The sequence below is a fragment of the Bactrocera neohumeralis genome, chromosome 6, assembly GCF_024586455.1.
Source record: "Bactrocera neohumeralis isolate Rockhampton chromosome 6, APGP_CSIRO_Bneo_wtdbg2-racon-allhic-juicebox.fasta_v2, whole genome shotgun sequence".
Taxonomy (NCBI): Eukaryota; Metazoa; Arthropoda; class Insecta; order Diptera; family Tephritidae; genus Bactrocera; species Bactrocera neohumeralis.
Window position 1 is genome coordinate 27,111,894 of NC_065923.1, and position 22,948 is coordinate 27,134,841.

General features: G+C 37.1%; 6 protein-coding genes across 6 annotated transcripts in view; 4 read left to right on the forward strand and 2 right to left on the reverse strand.

Moving 5' to 3' along the window:
• Positions 1 to 22,948, forward strand: part of LOC126762428 (cell division control protein 6 homolog) — a 133,951-nt gene that overhangs the window by 93,824 nt on the left and 17,179 nt on the right. The gene's annotated exons all lie outside the window — the stretch shown is intronic.
• LOC126762427 (zinc finger CCCH domain-containing protein 3) lies at positions 182 to 2,581 on the forward strand. Its single transcript, XM_050479148.1, has 4 exons — positions 182 to 1,025; positions 1,087 to 1,680; positions 1,743 to 1,938; positions 2,003 to 2,581. Exons 1-4 carry the CDS (start codon positions 277 to 279, stop codon positions 2,387 to 2,389), a joined length of 1,926 nt encoding a protein of 641 aa, XP_050335105.1. The 5' UTR covers positions 182 to 276; the 3' UTR covers positions 2,390 to 2,581.
• On the reverse strand, positions 2,786 to 7,017 carry LOC126762432 (uncharacterized). Its single transcript, XM_050479154.1, has 4 exons — positions 6,870 to 7,017; positions 5,396 to 6,706; positions 5,226 to 5,336; positions 2,786 to 5,168 (listed from the first exon to the last, which is right to left on the reverse strand). The coding sequence occupies exons 1-4, from the start codon at positions 6,872 to 6,874 to the stop codon at positions 5,048 to 5,050; spliced, it is 1,548 nt and encodes a 515-aa protein (XP_050335111.1). The 5' UTR covers positions 6,875 to 7,017; the 3' UTR covers positions 2,786 to 5,047.
• LOC126762431 (microspherule protein 1) lies at positions 7,657 to 9,654 on the forward strand. The gene is made up of 4 exons (XM_050479153.1): positions 7,657 to 7,956; positions 8,010 to 8,718; positions 8,779 to 9,414; positions 9,470 to 9,654. The coding sequence occupies exons 1-4, from the start codon at positions 7,784 to 7,786 to the stop codon at positions 9,560 to 9,562; spliced, it is 1,611 nt and encodes a 536-aa protein (XP_050335110.1). The 5' UTR covers positions 7,657 to 7,783; the 3' UTR covers positions 9,563 to 9,654.
• Positions 9,643 to 12,435, reverse strand: LOC126762425 (general transcription and DNA repair factor IIH helicase subunit XPB). Its single transcript, XM_050479145.1, has 4 exons — positions 12,287 to 12,435; positions 11,729 to 12,236; positions 10,333 to 11,668; positions 9,643 to 10,253 (listed from the first exon to the last, which is right to left on the reverse strand). The coding sequence occupies exons 1-4, from the start codon at positions 12,336 to 12,338 to the stop codon at positions 9,711 to 9,713; spliced, it is 2,439 nt and encodes an 812-aa protein (XP_050335102.1). The 5' UTR covers positions 12,339 to 12,435; the 3' UTR covers positions 9,643 to 9,710.
• LOC126762426 (inositol polyphosphate 5-phosphatase E) lies at positions 12,798 to 17,712 on the forward strand. The gene is made up of 5 exons (XM_050479147.1): positions 12,798 to 14,770; positions 14,857 to 14,985; positions 15,065 to 15,722; positions 15,798 to 16,051; positions 16,213 to 17,712. The coding sequence occupies exons 1-5, from the start codon at positions 13,551 to 13,553 to the stop codon at positions 16,319 to 16,321; spliced, it is 2,370 nt and encodes a 789-aa protein (XP_050335104.1). The 5' UTR covers positions 12,798 to 13,550; the 3' UTR covers positions 16,322 to 17,712.

Sequence of the window (22,948 nt, forward strand, 5' to 3'; positions counted from 1 at the left end):
AAACTTGGTTGCGGTTCTACAAATAAGACAGATTCAACATGGATTCTTACATTGAACCGTAACTGCTGAAAGAAGAAAGAGTGATGACATTTCAGAGTTGTCATTTGACATATTTGCAAAACTGGGAAACACTTATTTATCAAATAAATTCATACAGGTGGGAACATTCATTTGTCAGAAACGTCAAAATTTATTTAGTATTTTGTGTTATTCTCGTGAAAAAGTCCATTTGTATATTTAATAATAAATGTATTGAAGATAATTCATGCTTTTAATATGCCTCAATTAAAGGGTAAAGCGGATAGTTCAACCTCGAGAACTATCCATATTAATCCACATTTTAACAAACAAATTCATCCGATGGCGAATTGCGCAGCAAATGCAGTAATAAGCAAAACAATGTCATCTGGTGCTCACATCAACCCACTGTTTTTGGGTGTTTATAGACCACCAGCAATACATATGAATCCAAACTTCTTCAATAGTAAACTCATTGAACAACAAAGACTGCAATTAAATTATGGCGAAGAACGCTCCGAAAAAGTGAAGTCAGTGACCAAAAATACTCCGATTAAAACAAATTTACCAAAAAATTTGCTTTTTCATGGTGAAATTATTGACTTATGCGATGAATCTGACCAGGAAGTGGAAAAAGCAACTTTAAACACTAAATCAAGTATATTACCAGTAAGTAAAGACACAAAACAAAAAATTATAACCAAATCACGCACAAAAATTGTTCGAGAGCCAGCGGTAATTACAACAACAAAAGTTATGCCTGCGCCATCACCTCTCATACGTTTAAGTAGTAAAAAATTAGTAAGAAGAACGCATACGTCTCCAGCTGTTAGTTTATTACGTAATATCACCCCCGCCTCCCCCAAAAGCACACATGGAAAGTACAAACTAGATCGACGTCCAGGTTTGCCTTTAGTAGCAACGTCAGGTGTGAAACTAAAACGGAAAAGTTTTGTGGCACGCTATGCTTTGCAGCGTTCAACTTCGGAAACAAAAAATGCCATAACGTAAGTTTATATAAATTTTCATAATAATCGTTTATTATATGTGTTTTTACGTATATTTCAGTTCCTCTAAGCTGCGATCACTGCCTGTCAACAAAAAATTGCAAATGCTTAATATAAATGGTGTGTTGTACCGATCCACCCGCAATAAATTACAAAGAAAAGACTCTAGCAATGCGTCAAATCAATTGTCACCAGCTAGAGTATCGTCTCTAAGCGTAAAAACTAATACCATTAAAAACATTATTCAAAAACCCATCAAAACGGCAAACGAGCGTGTGCTATTTGTTCATGGTACAAAATTTGTTTTAGATAAGAATGGTTTCAAACTAACCCGTATTGCACCTACTACCAAGGATAGCGTAATGGGTACGCCAGAGCCTACAATACCCGCTCAAAGGCAGCGCCAGCGTATAGACATTGGTGGTTTAACCTACATAGCTTCCACAACGCAAAACGTTTTCGTGCGGACGCGCAACCATTTAGCCTTGGCACATCTGAATACGGCGAAGAACCGTAGCCTACAGTTACTCACGCGTCGTTTCGTCAAAACCAATGTACCATGTGCGATTTTCCAACGCATAGGCAAATGTATAGCGCACGAAAGAGGGAAGTGCAACAAAGTGCATGATAAGAACCAAGTTACTATTTGCCCAAGGTTTGTATTTTTTCCTTTTTGACTATAAATTTTAACATGCCTAACTTATAATTTTATTATAGATTTCTACGTAGTGAATGCCACAACTCAGATTGTTTACTTTCACATAATGTTTCGCTTGCGAAAATGCCAGTTTGTAAATTCTTTCTACAGGGTGTTTGCGTGCGCCCAGACTGTCCATATCTACATAAAAAGCTTAGCGTAAACGCAGAAATTTGCCAGGATTTCCTACGGGGTTATTGCAAGTTAGCGGAGCAGGTAAAAGACAGACAAATTGTATGTTTTGTTTAATAATCAAGCGTAAAAATTATTTTCCAATTAGTGCAACAAACGTCATGAATTCTTGTGCCCTGAATACGAGCGTAAAGGTAGCTGTGACTTATCGAGTTGTGTGTACTGTAAGAATCGCAAACGAAAACTTTTAAATGAGCCAACAAAGCAGCAAAATAAACAAGTGAACGGTGCTGCAGCAAAAGAAATTGCTGTTCAAGGCACACAAGAGAATTCGGGCGCAGCAAAGCGTTATTTCATTGACAAATGTCTAAATGCAAATGAAGCAACAACATGTGATATAAAGGAAAAGGATGAGAGTGCTGAAACGCAAGAGATTGACACATGTTCGGAAGAACTAGACTCTGATACTGAAATGCCTTCAGCACCTGTGCGCCCCAAAGTCGGCGCGTTGCCTGCCTTCATACCGCTCTTGTAGAAATTAAAAATAAATGATCAAACTACTAAAAAGCTGGGAAGTTATTAAAATTTTGCTCTTTTACAAGCAAGTAACTGTGAATTAAAACTTAAATGCCAACATCGCCGATATTCAAGGGTTCATACTTTAATTTTTTGTCTTTTAAAATGTAACTGAGTTATCAATAAAGAAAAACGATGTAAAATATAAAAACTCGGAGTTTCTGGTGCCGACAGCTTTTATGCGTGCCGATATAGAATATAAACAATTTGTGTTGTTTTCAAATATTGCGTATCATAATATCAATAAGGTATTTATTTGAGTGATTATAATTTTTACTATTATTATATTTATTTAATTGTTAGTAAATACTCAGCGTGTTTGTATATCAAATTAGTCTGGGAATGCTTAGACATATATGTATATGTATGTATATATATATTTATATAGCATATGCAGTACACAAAATCCAAAGATTATAAAGTTTCTAAAGCGTTACATTTCCTTTTACACTGTCAACAGCTAAATGGTTTTTCGATTGTAGTTTTTAGTTTTTTGCGTACATTTCTTCTTACAACTAGAAAATATGTGGGTTTAGGTAACAAGTAGAAAGTTTTCATGTTGCTAAGTTGGTGGTATGAGGTTGCACTAATTACATTTTGTCTAATAAAAATTATAATAATAATAGTAAAGATTATATTAGACTTGATTTGCGTATGTTGGTATGTATGTATGTATTTGAATGAATTTAAACACCCTGCTTGATATGAGCATAAACTTTTTGTATAAATAAATGAGTTGGATCATTACGCACGTCTAGTAACAACTAACCGCGGAGGGGCCCATTTGTTTTTTTGTTGTAGAAAACGAACATATTAATAATTAAAATAAATAAAGTTAATCGTCAACTAAGAATTTGTTAGACTTGAATGCAAACTATTAGATAAGCATTTTTTAATTAACACCAAAGACCCGTTAACAATTTCAGTTAAGTTCAAAAACAAATCACATTAAAATATTTGAGAAATTAATCAAAGAAATAAAATCGCGAAATTCTTTATCTCATAAGAAAATAATCAATATTTTGTCTAATCATGCTTATAAAAAAATATAAATAGGTTAATATAGAATATGTTCAATATATGAAGGAAATATAATATTGAGAATTAATTTAATGATGAATTATGACGTAATGAAATTTACGCACATAGATTTTGTGAACAACTGTTAACTATATTATGGATATTTTATTAAAAATAAGCTTTACTTTTCAAAAAATTATTAAGATGGTAGAACACGAAGTACGCAAACGTGAGAAAATGTAAATTCTAAAATAATATGTTTTTTAATTATAACCTTGGGCACACATTTTTTTATTTTTTAAATCGGTATTTAGGAATAAAATATAAAAATATATGTTTAATCTGATTTTCAGGATTAAAAATTTTATTTAATTAAAATTAACGGGTTACAAAATAAAAAAAAAAGTTTAATTCGCGCATTATTTGCAACCCTAAATAAATTAATATAAAACATTTCTTAATTTTTAATCATAAGAAATTTATAAATATTTTTTGATCATTATTAATGAAATCATACTATAAATTTATGTAAAATTATAAAGGACAATTGAGAATCAATGAAATTAAGTTATAATTTTCGAACTTAAATGTTAGTGCAGAAAGTACACTAATAATTTATTAACATTCATGTATCCATTATTAGCTTTTTCTATAACTTTTTTGACATCTTTGTAATTAGCGTACGATATGTAGGTATGTAGGAAAAGCATGATAACAAATCAATGCATATATTATATATATGGAAATACATAAGCGTTAGCACATCATTGGACGTGCATATGTAAAATGTTACATATTGGTATGATTTACATTATTTATGCTACAAAAACCAAAAGCCACAAGGTACATACATAATAACTTTCAGCCGGCTTTCCATCGTACAGCTTGGCACCAAAACAAATTATCGTTGCACGGACTTTGGGTGCTTTCTTTTTGTTCAGTACAGTTACATACAAGTCTACAAAATATTCGATGTACATATTTTTTTACCTACATATATGATTAATTATGAATAATTTCTTTCGTGTAGTTAAATCTTTCATTTCTCCTTAACGGTAAACACATTTTTTTATAGAATATTAACATAAGCCTTTGTAAACGAGTTGATACACTTACATATACATACACATACAATTTATACTATCCTACCGAGTGCAATAATTATTGCTTTTCATTTATGAGAGTATCATCTCTAAAGTATGTGAAATGAGGAGAGCCAAGCGAATAAATGCGAAAATATCACAATACTACATAGTAAACAAATTTGAGATCCCGAACTTTACAAGAAAACAATTAAAGGAAAAACCCATCGCTGTATGCGATATGCGAGTAATGGAGTGAAAGAGTTTTAGTTCATAGCGCGAGAAGTGCGTAAATATAAATTATAAAAACTGTATGCCAGATACAGATAAATGGAACATAAATTTAAAATATTTAAAAAGGCGCATAAGGAATGCATCAACTAATGCAAGAGGTGCGTAGAAACTTCGCTGTGTTCTTTTTCTGCTTTTGAATTTTTTGCCTATTGCACTAATTGTGATTTGCCAGCCAAGTACATAGCTTTGGCGGGAATGCAAGCCAAGTGTAAGCACTTTTTTTAGTTATGTCGCGCATCATACTGTTTGACCTTCTCCGGTATGGCAGCTTTCTCCACAATCACGTGCTTGGCGAGTTCATCCAAAGATTTCACATACACCAATTTGCGCCAGAACTTTGCGCTGTAAGCAAAATATTATTTAATAAAAATTAAAAAAGGGAAACTTGCTTGCGTTTACCTAACAAAGGGACGAGTCATCCATACTATAGATTTAATCCAGAATGTTGGATGTACTAAATACATGTTTTTCAGACTTTTTCTTAAACGGCGATCTAGAAGCTGATAGCATCTGCAAAAATAACAAAAAATTAATAAACACATTAACTTTCTATTACTCGAGTTGCGTACTTTTTTAACCACGGAAATGGCGGCACATTGCGTCGACTAGTGCCACCATGCAAGTAGATAAGCACATAGTCCTCCGTTACTAATTGTTCCAATGTTTTAACCACATACAGAAATAGATTATCCATTACGTAGTTATAATCAGCACGCGAACGATCCGGCAGATGACAGGCACAAAAAATGACAATAGCATTGTGGCCGCCAGCCTGCAAGTAACCACCATGTGAGAGCACACGTTTATATGGTTCGATCACGCGCATATCTATTTCTCTGGTACGACCATCGGGTAATGTAATCTTTTGCCAATTTCTTGAGTCACGTCTCTCTTCAGCTGCCGAATATTGCGGCAATTGGTCGGATGCACCTTCTATGTTGCTCGTTAACGCCATCGATTGCAAATGTGGTGTTGGGGTAACTGCTTCGGGATAATCGTCTTCATCATCTATACAACCGGCGACGCCGCCATCGTCACTATCATCATCTAAACCGTCAATTAATGAACTCGATGGGCTTAATGAAGCCAAATTATGTTCAATGTCCTCATCATCGTCAAAACTGTGATTTGAAATTGAATCCAGTGATGAGATGTCATCACCACCATTACCACCATTTGTATTGGATTTTCTAATACGACGAGTATTTTTATGCAATTCATTACCCACAGTGGGTAAGAGTGCCACCGTTTGAAAGTTGGCCTCAACTGTAGCGTGATACTGTGATACGTCTGCTTCAGATTCGCTACTCAAGAGATCAGGACTATGGGCACGTAAATAAGCTAGCTTATTGTGCGCTGGAGCAGGTGCGTTAGCAATACCGCGTGTATTATTTAAAGCATTTCGTTCAATTATTGTACTAGCCTGAAGAGGCGACTGCACATGTTCGTATTGCGGCACCACATCGGGGAAATTGATGCGCTTGACATCATTATTCATCGTCACCGAATTCGCCGAGCTGTGTTCATTCTCGGAACACGTGGGCGACATTAATGGATGACTCTCGGTAATGGTACGTGCAATATTTTGTCGCTGTGGTATTAGCTCCAACGATAACGCGTCTGGTCGTACCAATCTGTTATCCAGATTCGATGTAACTTTATTTACCATATCAACATTCACCTCCTTCATTGTGCTATTCGATACAACAGTTGTATCTTTTATGAGTACTTGGTGTATATTGTGATTGCTGTGAGTTGGCGATTGTGAGGCATCAGGATCATCATCTTCTCCCAGTGGCGATACACCTGCTGAGCCTTGTGAAGTTGTTGCATCTGATATATCCATTTTGCTGTCCGTTAATGGACTCTCCATTTGCAAACTAGTTGTGTGTAAATAAAGGGAATTAATTAGAAGAGCAATGTTTTCATTTTAAATTTTTAATCGATTAATCAGCGTTTTTATGTTCTGCTGCTTTTCATGCACACTTTTACATATGTTATAAACACATTTTTAATTTCCGCTTAAGCTGTGTTAGCGCTCACCTCATCTCACTTGTTAAAGCTCAATTACTTTTGCTTTTATTGTGCTATTAAAATATAATAAACAATTTTAAAGAAGTTTGGTTTTCCCTTTGAACTACTATTTTCACTGAATAAAAATAAATAAAGAAAAACATTTACATTTCATCAGTCATCGAAAACTATTACCATATTGCCAGATGTCCATATATCTGCACTTTTGAACTAAAATATATATTTTATAAAACTTTTCTTTAGATAAACACAACCAATTTAATAAATTATTTTATTTAAGAGATGTTAATTATAAGTAAAGTTTTAATTATTAAAATTTGCATTGTGACAAACTTGTCACAAACATATTCGACATTTTCATTCAGCATATTATCAATTAAATAATTAAAGAAAGCTGTGCCTTACATTTATAAAATTACAGAATAGAAATTGTAATGAATTGAAATTGTATGGTGCTAACAATTTTTTTACACTTAAACAGAAAAGTTGAACTCTCCAAAAATTTCTTTAGCAAATGTTTATTTTACTATATTTATATTTTTATTCGTTTGCAACATCAAAGTAATTTCAATAAGATCAACCCAACGAATAAAAATATTTTATTTCTAGCTGTTGTAATCCTTCCTACGTAATATAAAATTTGGAAAAAGTATTGACTTATTAACAAACTTTAATGCAATACAACACATATGTATATAGGAAATTGTTTTAATTAAAATAATGTGCTGTAAACGTAACCTTAGTAGTGCGCGTTGAATGGCAGCACTGATTTCTGTCAAAATAAGTTTGATTGAATTGTCAAATTCCACTTTTCAGAATTCTGTGCTGCTTGTTGACAAAAGAAAATTTAATACTGTAAAAAATAATACTTGTAAAAGAATTTAAATCCTAGTAGGCTTACCGTTTTCGAATCAGTGGTCGCCATGGATACAAATGCAACGCCTACCAAGACTAGTGCTCAAAAAACTAAAGAAAAAACAAGTTTGTCTGCGCCTACTACGACTGCAACAACAACAACATCAAATCAAATTTCAACAACAGGGACGCCATTGCAGAATTTACCAATTGAACTGCAGAATGACCAAAAACGTAGAAGGTAAGCGTTTCAATAGACATCTAATACATAATATAATTATTTTCCGTTCATAGCTCGTCTCGCTCAATCAAGCGCAAACGTTTTGACGACGAAATTGTAGAATACAGCATTGGATTTCCGCAGTCGCGAGGTGAACCAAAAGTCGGACGACAGCGCACAACTTCCCAGACTTCTGCACAAACACAATCTTTATCAACAGCAGTTCTACAAGCACCTACGCCTGCTAACAGCAATCTTGAGGTTTCTACTTTTATTAGAGAGACACCAACGTCGACATCTGCACCAAACACAAACAACGGAAATATTTCTTTAGCTGGAGCATCTACTCCACTGCCGCCAGTTCACCCGACGACTACAGTTAAACAAACTTCACCTTCAATGGAACGTGCACTAGCTGCACATGTCACGGACAAAAGACGTCCACCACGTTCCAATAACAAGAAATCTAAGAAAACCGGTCGTCCTCCAAGTCAGATTACTACGAAAGATTTAGGACGTTGGAAGCCAATTGACGATTTAGCGCTAATTATTGGCATACAACAAACGAATGACTTGCGTATGGTACATCGAGGCGTTAAATTCTCGTGCAAGTTCACTTTACAGGAATTACAATCTCGTTGGTTTTCTTTGCTATATGAGCCCGCGATTTCGCGTATCGCAGTTGCTGCTATGCGAAATCTACATCCCGAGCTTGTGGAGTCAGTTCAAAGTAAGGCACTTTTCAGTGTGCAAGAAGAAGAACTATTGGGAACTATAAAGAGTGTAAGTAGAAGAGATTTATACCATTAAATATGGTGTTGACTAAAGTTAAATTCTTTATAGACTGATAGCCCAAAACTGGAGCAGTTCCAGGATTTACTTGAAAAGAATGCCTCCCTTTTCTATAGCGCACGGACAGCTAAATCATTGCAGAATCATTGGCAAATGATGAAACAATATCAATTACTGCCAGATCAGGTGGTCAAGCCGCTACATATGAGCGATCAACCACTAAGTTTCTCCGATGCTGAGGATCTTATTCTGGACGCCGAACTGAATGATCAACGTGATGAAGCGCTGGAGATTGAGTTAGCGTTGACAGACCGTCAAAATAAACGTGAAATTCGTCTGTTGGAAAATGAATTAAGCCGTTGGAATGTTTTAGTGGACTCGGTCACAGGCGTCGCGCCACCAGAATTTGATGGTCAAACGCTAGCCGTGCTTAGGGGTCGCTTGGTGCGTTATTTAATGCGTTCGAAGGAGATCACTTTTGGTCGCTTTGTTGAGGACTCGCACGTAGATATCGATCTGTCTTTGGAGGGACCCGCATGTAAAATCTCACGACGTCAGGGCACAATTAAACTGCGCAGCAATGGTGATTTTTTCATTGCTAATGAAGGTAAACGACCTCTTTTCATTGATGGTGTGCCCTTGTTGACTGGAAATAAGACGCGACTCGCTAACAACTGTGTGGTCGAGGTAAATTGTAAATAGTGAATATTTTTCTTTTTAAACTTAATTTATGTGCTTCCAGATATGCAGCTTACGATTCGTGTTTTTGGTGAACTATGAGCTTATTAATGCTATAAGGCATGAGAGCGCGAAGACCACGGCCTCACTAAACTAGTGTTTAGCACATTTTTGAGCAGTTATTCATAAGATTACTATGTAATTTTCCCCTTTTGTGAATTCTAAATACACAACATATTTACCACTTTACTTAAGCTCTGTATATTTGTGTTGCGCTTAGTTTTATTTGAATTGGCATACCATGCTTAACCTCTAAATTTCTTGAAAAGTGGATGCACCGATCCTGCATTGCGCCTGCGCTGCTCATAGTAGATGGCGTCGTCACCGCCAGACATTGAACTAAGTCCGCCAGCACGTTTAGATGCTGCGCCACCACTAGGCCGATAACCGGGCTCACCCGGCACTTTTTCATCCTCGCAATCCAGATCTGAGGCGGACAATACTTGCTGCAAAAGTTGTGATTGTTCTTCGCGTGTTTTATACATCAGATCCGGATCAGTATCCATGCCACTCAGATGTGTAATCACTTTATAACTGTAGCCTTGATTAACCAAGAATCTTTGACGCTTGCGTGAGTAACTCATTTCCATGGTGTCCTGCGAGACGAGTGTGTAGAAGAAGGCGTTGTATTCCTCTGCAATTGCGCCCTTCTTTGCACGCAAAATACGTCCAAGACGTTGAGCTTCCTGACGACGCGAACCACCATGTGAGGATATCTGAATCAAAACATTAGCCTCGGGCAGATCAAAACTTGTATCCGCCACTTTCGACACGAAAATTGTGTTTACCTAAGGACATACAAAATTGAAATGAGGATAACTTGTTCATTTATATACATACATATATATACTTTAATAATAATTTTACCTTTTGATTGAATTTAAAGTTCTGCAAAATCTGTATTCGCTCATTTTGTGAGGTAGGACCATAAATGAACGGTTTATTCATCTTTATAGCATAGTGTTTCAGCGCAAACACATTATCCGAGAACACAATAGTCTTGTCACCGCGCTTTTCATGATATTTTATTAGGAACTGACAACTACGAAACTTCGATGGATTCATCACATAGAGCAACATTTTCTTCGATGTTTTTGTTGTTAGATATTCGCGATAAAATTCTGGTGACATAGGACACCACACCTCAGCGCACTGTACCCTGGCAATGTAGCCCTTCTTTTGTAATTCTAACCAATTCGCTTCGTACAGTTTCGGTCCAATAAGAAAATTCAAATCGGCGATTTTATCATCCTCACGCAAAAGCGTAGCTGTCAGACCCAATTTACAATGGGATTGTACAATTGTCAACACACGTCGGAACATTTTCGCCGGTATGGTGTGTACTTCATCGAGCACCATAATACCCCATTCCTGCTCTTGTAACCAGCGCATAGTTTGTTCTGCTTCCCATGAACGCTTCTGTGTATGCGTAATCATGGAATAAGTGGTCACTAGTATACCACAACCCATAGGCTTGTCTTTAGCTTCAGATGTAAAACGACAAATCATACTGTCATCGGCTGTGGACCACATTTTAAATTGCTGTTTCCATTGTTCGACCGAAACACCACTGTTGCATAGCACTAGAGCACGTTTGCGCACAGTGCAACAGGCTGTCACACCAACAAGAGATTTGCCAGCGCCGCAAGGCAACACAATCACACCGGATCTGGCACGGCCATTGCCAAACATTTTACGCAAACTTTTCTCTTGATATGGACGCAGCACCGCAGCTGGCTTCAAATCTATATTTATATCGGGATTATGTGTATCGTTGCGAAAGTCGTATTCAGCTAGTAAGGGATGTTCAATTTCAATGCAGCGTTTCTGTATGACTTCGATTTTTTCTTGATTCACTTCAAAGGACACGGTTTTTAAATTGGCCTCATCCTCGTCTTCTTCTTCGTTGTCAATTTTGTCGTAGAAGTTTGTAATATCTTCTGGTACAGCAGGAGTGCCATCAGGATTTGTTGTAGCTGCTGTTCCGGCAGCAGTAGCAGCATTGGGATCATTGTCAGTTGTCGATGTGGTGGCTGCGGTTTCACCTGGTGGTAATTTCGTGCCAAATTGTGTGATGGCTTTACCTTCTAATGTGCCTTGTATAAAACCTTCGCCTTCTTCGCGTTTTAAACGACATTGTTGAATTACTGGATCTTTCAAAAGCTTTTGTAATATATCGGGATGTGGTGATTCAATGAAATACCTACATTAAATCTTTTAATAGTCTCAAGTTATTTGTTAGCTCCAATTAATATGAACATACCTGTTGTGTTTCAGCACCAATTTCACTTTTCCATAGGATAAAGTACATAGTTTAATAAACTCAATAATACCTTCCGGAATTGATGTCTTGCTCAAACGTTTGAGGTATTCAATTATATCGTGTGTTTGTAATCCCACCGACACAGCTGCATATAAACTGTAAGCTGTTAATTTATATTCATGTATATGTTCTGGCCGACAGACAGGCTCGGAAATGGCTATTAGAAAGTCATGTGCATGTTTATAAACTGGCGAAAACGATTCCAAAAACACATGCCCATTTGGCGCAACCCACAATGGTCGATTTGTATGATCAGGCTTCAGTTCCATTTGTGCACGATAATCCTTGGCTCCATACTCGTCCGTCATAATGCCATCATCGTTTGTTTCAACATTTTTAGAAGCAGCCACTGGCACTCCGTCTAACTCCGTAACACCGTCAGAAGGCAAAGAATCCCCATCTTCTACCAATTGCGTGAAAGCTTCATCTTCAGCACGACGTTTCTTCCCTGAAAATTAGGCATTAAAAATATATAAAACAATACAACCCTTCACTTACCAAATTTATCTCCGGTAAATCTGTCCTTTCTTGATTTCTTTGGTGGGCCCATTACTTTAAGTTTTGTATAAATTTCACAACAAACACTATTCTAATTGAAGTTTTGTTCGTTCAGACATATTTTTAATATTTTCTTGGCAATCATAATCAAAACAGATGTCAAAAGTTAAAGAGTTACCAGATTATTTTATTAGAGTACTTATTGGTATTCACAATAATCACTTGTGGGCTGTTCATCATTTAAAAAGGTCTCACGCGCAGCCAGCCCTAACGATATTCATTATAGTAACTTAATTGTGCTATAACCATAAACAGCTGATATTTTCATTCGTAGTTTATGTTTTAATTTCGAAAATCCCAAATAAAGTAAATAAAAAGAGCAGTGACGAAGAAATTTACTGTGTTGAAGTTCCATGCCAAATGGGAAAACCACCACAATTTAAAGTGGTGAATTTAAAATAAATTGTGGCATCCTTATGAAGTTAAGTTTAAAATATTGGCAACCACTGAAAGCTGCTGTCAAAGTGATACGGATGTTGTGAGCTTATATAAAAAAAGTACAAAATGTAATTAAAATTTATAGCCGAAATAAATCAAAGAATATATGATGATTTTGTGGATTTATTATATCGAAAGTATATATTCTACTTTAAGCACCAAAAAGATGATAGGAGAAAGTGTATAATTAAGATTTATAAGCTTTAATTGATTCCAAACTATTATCGAATACTACATATACTTTGTTGTGCATAATTGTATTGATTTTCTAATGGCACGTTGTAAATGATGGACTTCTGGGTGCACTGGGAATGACCGTTATCTACCGCTGGCGTTATCAAGAATAGTTAAAAAGAAATGATACACAAATATAAATGTGTGCATGTATTTATATATGTACAAGTAATTGTGGCAAATGTGGAGGTGGAACAACTTTGTGCTGGATGCAAAAATTAAATACTTAAACATATACATATGTATGTAAACATACAAGTATTCAAAGCGACAATTAGAATAAGAAATCCAAATTGATATAATATATAGAATGTATTGCATATAACAGAGAAATATGCACATATATATGCTATTCGCTTGTTCCTCACTCAATGGATTGCCTTGATTGAATTAATGATTAGTTTAATTTATATCTTTATCAAATGCACAAAGAAAAAATGGAATTATGGATATAAATTACAAAAAAGCGATGAATTTAAACGTCGTGTAACGTTAAATCAGATTTCACAAATATAAAACTGAAATATTAATAATGCAGGAATGCAATAGTGAAGAGCGCGTTGAAAGCGCCAACTCTAGTCCTCGCTTACCCCACAAACACTTATCTATTTTGGGATTTTTGACAAAGCGTTCCAGTAAAATAGAGCCACATCCAAGAGATGGTGATTCTAAGAAACATGACAAATCAACGGACCATTTGCGTCCATCATCCGCATGTGGGCATTACCATGATAACACCAGTCATGATGTGACCTTCGCCAAGTGTTCAGCTGACCGTCAACGCTCACCTGTTTCTTCGCAAAAACAAAATGGTTTAAAAAATAATAGTGATGCCTTAACAACGAAGAGTAAAACGCTACCAGCTCATGGCAATTATCTAGGACAAACATACAACAATAATGCTCTAAACTCCAATTCATATGCGCGTAGGCGTAGCACTGATGGCTCACAAAGCGATAGTGGCGCTGCTGAAGTGGTGCTGCGAAAGACAGTTAAATATCGTTCCCCGAATCATAATCGTTTCAGCCACCAATTTAGTTTATGTTGCAAAGCTGAAAAGAAACCCATGACACCGCCAGTAACAGTGCGTTACAACTCAATACCAGATCCAGCCAATACAACGCTCAAACGTGATAGTCAAACGTTATGTTGGAGTTTTATAGATAACACATCGGTTTCCCTACAGTCATCCGATGAAAATTCGTCCATGCAATTGCCAAAAGGTGATGCAAATTTGACAAATAAAATTGCAAGAGTGAATTTAACCGAATGTTCCAGTGCACCAGAATCTCCAGTTACGGCTAAGGTGATGTTTACCTCTTCACATAGCAGTCCGTCAAATGTATCACTAAAAAGTGGTCAAAGTGAACAAGTGCCAACACATAATAATGATGGCGCACATTGTAGCGGTCCAATACGTCCATTAGCAGTTTCGGCTTGTCGTTCACGACTACGACTGAAGCTATATCCACCAGGCAAGGAGTTACCAACGTTGGAGCCTAAATTAAACGATGCGCCAGCCAACAACATAAAACGGGCAACAACACCACAACACATGTCTTCGCCAAATATTGCTATCCAGCCAGATATAGCGAGAGAATTGGAAACACACGAAGCACAAAATATGCGTTTCAGTTCGCATGAAAATATACAGATGCAACGATTGCAATCTAGTCAAGTAGGCTTAGCACGGCGTGCGCTGCTGAGTGCTCAAGTGCTAAGCTTAATACCCACGGATAAAGCACGAGAAAGGTAAACAACACATTAATACTATTTTAAATAAAATATTTAACACTTGAATTGTTTATAATTTTGTTTTTGTAATCAAATTTCAACAGAAGTTTCATGGAGGGACACATGGGATCTTCAGCACTGCTGGGACCTGCGGAACTGGACCGCATTTTGCCAAATAAAGAAATTACAATATTCGTGGGCACGTGGAATATGAATGGGCAAAATCCACCAAAGTAATAGAAATAATAAAAAAATAAAAATTTTAAATTACATGTCATTTGCATAGTTTTCACGCACAATTTTTAATTTCAGGCAAATGAATGACTTTGTACTGCCATTAACTGTGGAGCATGTGCCCGACGTGGTCGCTATGGGCACACAAGAATCCAGTCCCGATCGTTTCGAATGGGAAGTGACAATACAAGAGACCCTAGGACCATCGCACGTACTTTTCTATTCAACTAACTTAGGCACACTGCATTTGGCTATTTACATGCGTCGAGATCTTATTTGGTATTGCTCAGCGCCAGAGGATGCCTCCTTTTCTGTGCGTACCGGCACTGCTTTTCGTACGAAAGGCGCCGTCGCTATATCCTTTTGTATCTTCGGTACATCAATGCTATTCGTTACATCACACTTGACAGCTCATCAGCAGAAAGTCAAAGAACGCGTGTCCGATGTGAAACGCATTATACATGCGCTTGATTTGCCAAAAAATTTAAATTTACGTCATAAAAATAAGGATGTAACACAGAATTTCGATAATGTCTTTTGGTGTGGTGACCTCAATTTTCGTCTTGGTGAACCGCGTGAAAAACTCTTGGAATGGATTCAAAATACAAAATTTCCACTACCCTCACACTTGCCACACGGCTATATGCATACCGATCAATTATCATCAGTTTTGGCAGACGGCGCTGCTTTTCGTGGTTTTATGGAAGCGAATATAACATTTCCGCCAACATATAAGGTATGTCTTAATAGCTTTGAAATTTTATGAAAATTGTATGCAAACTTTATGCTTTTTTTTGCTTGTTAATTTTAGTATGATCCTGGCACTCAACATTTCGATACGTCATCCAAACAACGCGCTCCCGCATATACCGATCGCATTCTCTATAAGTACAGACAGTCACAGGGTTTGGGCATACGTCGTGGCAGTACGATTGCGTCAGGTGTAAACGCTCCACAGCCATATGTGCAGTGTTTGCTGTATGATTCTGTGCCATCTATAACAACTTCGGATCACAAACCGGTGTGGGCATTGTTCAAAACACAGATTCGCGCGGGCACCGATTCGTAAGTTTCATTTTTTTTTGTCAAATTTTATTATTCATTATCGCTTGAACAGGGTATAATAAGTTTGCCTCGAAGTTTAAAACACTTAGAAGGAAGCGTAGTAGACCCCACTTATATTATTATGTACTTTTTATACTAATTTGTACACATTCGTTTTGCAGTATTCCATTGGCGGCTGGTCTATTCCATCGTGATATTTATTTGGAGGGCATGAAAAGACGCTTAAATAATCAATATTCAGGTTCATCTGCAGTATGTGCTATACAATAATTTGCTTTAAGATTGGAGGCTTTAAAATGTGCATATAAATACTCAAATACCACAGAATGAAATACTCGGTTGCAATATATTTAAGTTATTCAAGTGAAAAAGATATAAATAAGCTCGAGCTGCTAAGTGTCAGTGACTAGTCATTTAAACCAAATAATATCTATAATTATATAACCATAGTAAATAAGTAGAAAATTAGCGAAAAAATCTAAATTAAGTACATTAACAAAGACATTGAATCAACTGAAATGACAACCAAAGCACTAAGTAATGCACAAATGTACACTTGCCTTAACTATAAAATAACGCTGTTTCCTATTCGATTGTTTTGTTAAAAAAAAAAAAAATATTATAGAACGTAAAATAAGATGACCGAGTGTTTTGTGTTTAAAATAATTTTTATTATATAAAAAATTTTAAATATTCGGAATTTTTAAGGTTTAAAATAACTACTAAAGTACTGGTGGCAACCCCATGCAGCAGTCTGTAAACAAAAAACGTGCTTTTGTAGTTGTGTGTTCATAATGCTTAGTAATAACGGTACCTTTTGAAATGCTACATACTCATTTTCATATAGAAAATATTTAGGTACATAGTTTAAAGAATTAAAATTGCCCGCTGAACTTTGACAGCTAAGGCATAATAGCATAAAATTTATACATTTACATATACTAACATCAAACATTTATACAACTATAACAAAAAATAATACAATACTCAAATATGATATTTAATTTATTCAAACAAGTAATTATAATACTCAAAAATCAAAAGTTAATGCTAATTTTATAACGAAGCTTTTAAAAGCTAACAGCCGTGCAACTCATTTAACATTCTAGTCAATTCATTCAATAATTTTAGTTGTGTTACAAATGTTTACAATAAAATAAATGACTTATGAGGCGTTCAGACAGCCACTTAATTGAGTCAGTTAGCAAGTTTTCTCTATATAAATTTGACTCAATTAAGTGGCTGACTGCAGTTTTTATAACATAATTATTTTACTAAGTGAAATAAAATATAAAATTATCAATTATTATATTGTAACAATTAGTGAAAACGAAGTGCTTTATGAAACAATGCTTTGTTGCCTATTATTATTACTATATACATACATATATATGTATATGTATATGCTTAGTCGTAATATAAGCATAAAATACGCTAACAGTAAATCTCAAAAACTAAAACCAAAGACATGTTTCAACAAGAATATTTAAAAAAAATGGCTTTAAAATTATTTGTTAAACTCATATTTTATATTTATGAAACTATTTATATATGCTTTGCAATAATTGTTATATTTATTTATTTGTTGTTTAAAAAGAGATTGTTAATTTTTTTTGTGTTATCTAGTATCACTATGTTATATACAGATGATTGTGATTTTTACTCTAATTTTTAACGCTTTTAATAAACTTTCATAAAACATTTATTTAATTGCGTGTTTACTTGAAAAAGGCTTCCGCTCTCTCAAAAATCATAACGGCATCGGTAACGGCGTCCTAAAAATCCTTGTCGCCCTAAGCAACATCATAAACGCCATGATGCGTTTCCAATATTTTCCCCCGTCTGGAAAGCCGCTACAGTCGTCTTTCTTCCCAAAACCGGGTAAAACCCTAAGCGACCCGGTAAAACATCGCCTCATCAGCTTACTTTGCACCCTCACCTAAAGTAGCTGAAAGCATAATTACCTTCCAGTTGGAGAAATTTGTTACGGAAGAGAAAATTCTTCCTGACTTCTAACATGGGTTTCGGAAGACACGGTACCGCGTGCCAACTACTACGGGTCGCCGAATTTGCGGCTAAGAACCTCAAATGCAAGCAATCATTCGAGCGGGCCTGGCATAATGGGCTCATTTATAAGCTCATAAAGCAAAACTTCCAACAATACTTAATCGGCTTAGTCTATTCCTCCTTGTCTAACCGGAAAACCACTGGTCGAGTGAATAGTGAGCTCTCCGAAACTCACCCGATCACGGTCGGAGTCCCCCAAGGCCTCAAACTCTCCTCAGTTTTGTTCAGAAGTTACTGTTACTTCCAAGAGAGGAAAAAACACATTCGTCCTCAATAAAATTATCTCCTTCGTTTTCGCGATCGCGACAACCGCTAAAGATCTTGGTAAATAGGTTCTCCACCAAATAGAGGCCCTCCGCGAAATACCTCGGTCTTGTCTTCGACAGGCGGCTAACCTGGACGAAACAAATCTAAGCAGTTCGAGATAAAGCCAACGGCGCCTTCAGCTAACTGAATCCCTTTTTTACATACAAAAGTGTTTCCCCAAGCACCAAGAAACGAGCATTCAAAGCCATCATTTGAAGCATATGTTCCTACGTCATTCCTATTTGGGGTTCTGCCTCCCCCGGCAACTGTCGAAGCTTCAAGCGACATATATGCGTCTACTAAGATCAGCTCTGAACTTCCCATGGTATGTTAGAAACAATCAGAGGAAACCAATCTCCTCTTCATCCAATTAGCAATCTATTATGCTGCAAATCTCCGAGCGTCAGTAGCGTTCAAAGAAAAGCGATCGCGAAGGCCATGCATCCTGACAAACCTTTCCGTTCCCATCTAAATAACAATTCATGCTTCGCTTTTTAGCGTCAGATTCCCTTGAGTGAAAAATGTTCAAACAGATGGCAACCTTTTAGCTTTATTTTCCTTCAAAACCAGCGACTATGATATTTAACAACTCACGAGCCCAATCACGCTTCAGCATCATGGCATCAATTCATCTTAACTCCACTCGATATAACGGGAGACACAAATTTTGCCTATTTACCGCCATGTCAATGTCAAAATCAACCACGATATTAGAACCCTAATTCGAGGCAATAACTTGAGGCTTCAAGAAACAAATTAATGCTTCCCTCTTTGAGCGACTATGATCAAAATTATATTGATAGGCGACTGTAAGAGATCCTCAAATATATCCTCATCCTTCTCATATGTCTCTCCAAGTTGTTATCCAGTTGTCCACTAACCGTCAAAGCGGCAATTCTTTTGAACACCTACACCACTTTCAGGAAAGTAAACCGATATTCTAAAGCACAAGCGGACTAAATTACTGGACACCTCGATATCTATAACAGCATCCTGTCCAATCCGACCAAACACGATATGATTATGAAATTTGAGTTAGAAATCATCGCAAAGTCTAAGAAGTGTGGGACCCTGACATATCAAATATATGTCCTGCGTGCAATGAATTCCTGCACTATCCTAACCATTCTTTTGCTGCCCAAAGAAACCCACTTATCTAAAACACCTCTTATTATGGTCCGACCCCATCGAAACTGCATGTTTCCTGAGCTTAAAGTAAGATGACTTCAATGAAAACCTGAACCTTACCACCCAAGCGGGGTTTAGACAACCGCTACAACAACCGGTTGACGATAATAATAGGAACGTGCTTAAGGAAGAACTATGCCCTTAAATTGCTCAGCTACAGAACTTGGTGCAAATAAAAAGTAAATTTGCTCGCCATATGCGAACCCAAGAACCCATTTGTAGTCATCGACATACTTTGGAGAAATGGCCAGACTTAGAGGTGTGCTATCTTCGTAATGCGACTGTAAGTATTTTATGATCTTTGATTAAAATCTAAACTAACCTCCTCAGTCCATTGGTAGGTCTTCAGTCTAAAAGAAAAGGGTACAAACTAACTCTCTGAGCATTGAAAGAGATCGGGGGCAATTTCTCAGTGGATCGGAGTCCTCAGGGGATCCGGTATTCTGCCACAATGTATTATAGATTTTTTCTCCAACAATTCGCCACAATCATCTACGGTCTTCGGTTTTCTCTCAATGGCCTATGGCTTTAAAGTCCTACGATAAGCCTTGAGCTTAAAAGGAAGAAGGGACAACTGCGCTCACATTGGACATTCTACTCACAAAGCGATAGCGCAACTAATATATACTTCGCCAAATTTTTTTAACTAACATACGTACACACAAGCATACAAAGGGCCATATTTTAGCGAAAAGTCGGCATGTGCTTGTGGCAGTCCGTTGCATTTCAATTCGCGAATCCTTGTCATTGCTTTCAAAAATGATTTTGGTCAAATGGTAACGCACTGCAAGTCTGCAGAACTGTTGGCGCAGTGAGAGTAAAATATTTATAACCGCAAATGGAAACGCCAAAGCGGATTGGGGGGCACCAGCAATATGAACAGCGACGGTAATATCAACGAAAATGAAGTGGGCGTTGAGTTTAGTGGGCATGTGGGGGCTATGTGGGCATTATGTGTGGTTAAAATGACGTATGTTTGTATGTATGTATCTGACTATAAACCATAAACAGTTATCGGTAGCATGTGTGTGAAGCAACAATTACAAATGGTTTGGGGCAGTTAGTGCAATAAAAATGCGACCGAGCCGCACTTGTGTACCGACATACATACACACCTACAGTCATGTAAGTAGTTACATAGTTGCTGGCAAGTCCGCAATCAAAAGTACGAGTGGCAGCAGATTGCCATGGCAATAAATTGCGAAGGTGGCGCTGGTGGCGTTCGACGAAGCCGTATGTTGTAGCCACCAACTGCTGCACCAGCCGAGCCAAGCCAAGCCAAAGTTGAAATTGGTCAAAAGTTTAAAATATCTGGCCCTCACTCTTTGTATGCGCACACAGTAAACATTTGCGGGTGTATGTGTGTGAGTTTGCACTTTTATTCGTAGGGACTAAGCAGAAAGTTCGATGCGGATAGGGGCGTATATTAGCCTTTTCGCCATTTAAGTACGTCCACTTATGTTTCTGCACACATAACCCCAAATTTGCCACTCATACACACACATGCGAATGAACAGACTTTCCGATATATGTACATATGTTTGTACTATCAGTTTACGAGGCTGGTCCACCATTTTTAAGCCTCAATATTTAGCCTTTCCGTACGTTGGCTCCACTATCACAAGGTAACTTTACTATCATACAGTATCATACGTTTTTGTTGTTGTAATGTATATTTAGATTATGTGTAGTAGGTTCACGTAGATAGCTTTTGTAAAGTTTTCAATCAAATCAGACTCCTGGCTTTGTTGTGACTATAAATCGGCGATCCCGTAGATTTTAGAAAAATGGAAAAAGTGCTCCGTGATTCGATTTTTTTTAAGGGAAATCGAGCAATTAAATTAAACTAGGTTTGTTGACATAACCTGGATCTTCTTTAAGGCACCAGACATCAAGGAAACGAAACTTTGTTCTCCATCCGGCGAAAAAGCTCTGACGAAAGAGAAGACTGTCCTATCTGCCGGAAAGATGATGGCTACCGTTTTGCGGGATTCAACTGCTGCTCCATCCACAGAATGTTGCCAAATTTGGAACCGAATAATGAGGTTATCATTGCTTGCCTTGCTGACCTACTTTGAAGATCTTCTCTTCTTTATTTCCGTAGACACCGCTTACGCAGTTATAGCCGAGTTTACAATAGTGCACCAGTCGTTCTTCCTTTTCGCGGTTTGGCACCAATTGAAGATTCTAAGTGTAGCCAGGCCACCTGCTCTTTCCAAAGGAGTGGAGGTCTTCCTCTTCCTCTGCTTCCTCCGTCAGGTACTGCGTCGAATATGTTCAGAGCTGGAGTATTTTCGTACATTTGGACGACAAGACCTAGCCAGCGCCGCTGTCTCTTAATTCGCTGAACTATGTCTATGCCGTCGAATATTTCGTACAGCTCATCTTTCCATCGACTGCGGTATTCGGCGTTGCCAAAGCTCAAAGAACCATAAATCTTCCAGAGAACCTTTCTCTCGAAAACTCGTTACGTCGACTCATTGGATGTTGTCATCGTCCATGCATCTGCACCATAAAGCAGGACGGGAATAATGAGTGACTGATAGAGCTTGGTCTTTGTTCGTCGAGAGAAGTTTACTTCTCAATTGCCTACTCAGTTCGAAGTAGCACCTGTTGGCAAGAGTTATTCTGCGTTGGATTTCGAGGCTGAAATTGTTGTTGGTCTTAATAGTGGTTCCAAGATAGACGAAGTTAAAACTGTCAACAGGGACGTGGCAGCCAAGTCGCGAGTGCGACGACTGTTTGTTTAATAACAGGAGATATTTCGTCTTGCCCTCGTTCACTACCAGTCCTATTTGCTTCGCTTCTTTATCCAGTCTGGAGAAAGCAGAACTAACGACGCGGGTGTTGAGGCTAATGATATCAATGTACAGTCTTATAGAATATTGTACCTGCTCAATTAAACTTGAAGATCTCCAGAAAACGTATTTTTTAGACGGCTTAATCCAGTTGGAGCATATCTGGGTAAAGTGTATTAAGCTAATATTGCGCAATAACTAGTCACTTTTTCAAAATTTTTGATTGTCTTCGGAGGTTAAATATTTATCGAATCGTCTTTGTACTATATACATATCTATATGGATGTATGAATGTATATGTGCATGCATTTACACATTTCCATGAAAAATAGCGATATGTGAAATTTTCTTGTTACTGACGTTGTTGTTGTTTTCTGGTGTGTTGCCACTTTTTGTTCCACATTGGTTGGCCACGGGCCACATACTTTCGACCAACTACCCACTGCTCAGTCGATTGGCATGCGAACTTTACTTATTTGTGCTTCAGTTCCGCACTCATGTTCCCATTGTGGAGCGGCTCGGCTCGGTTGGATGGTCG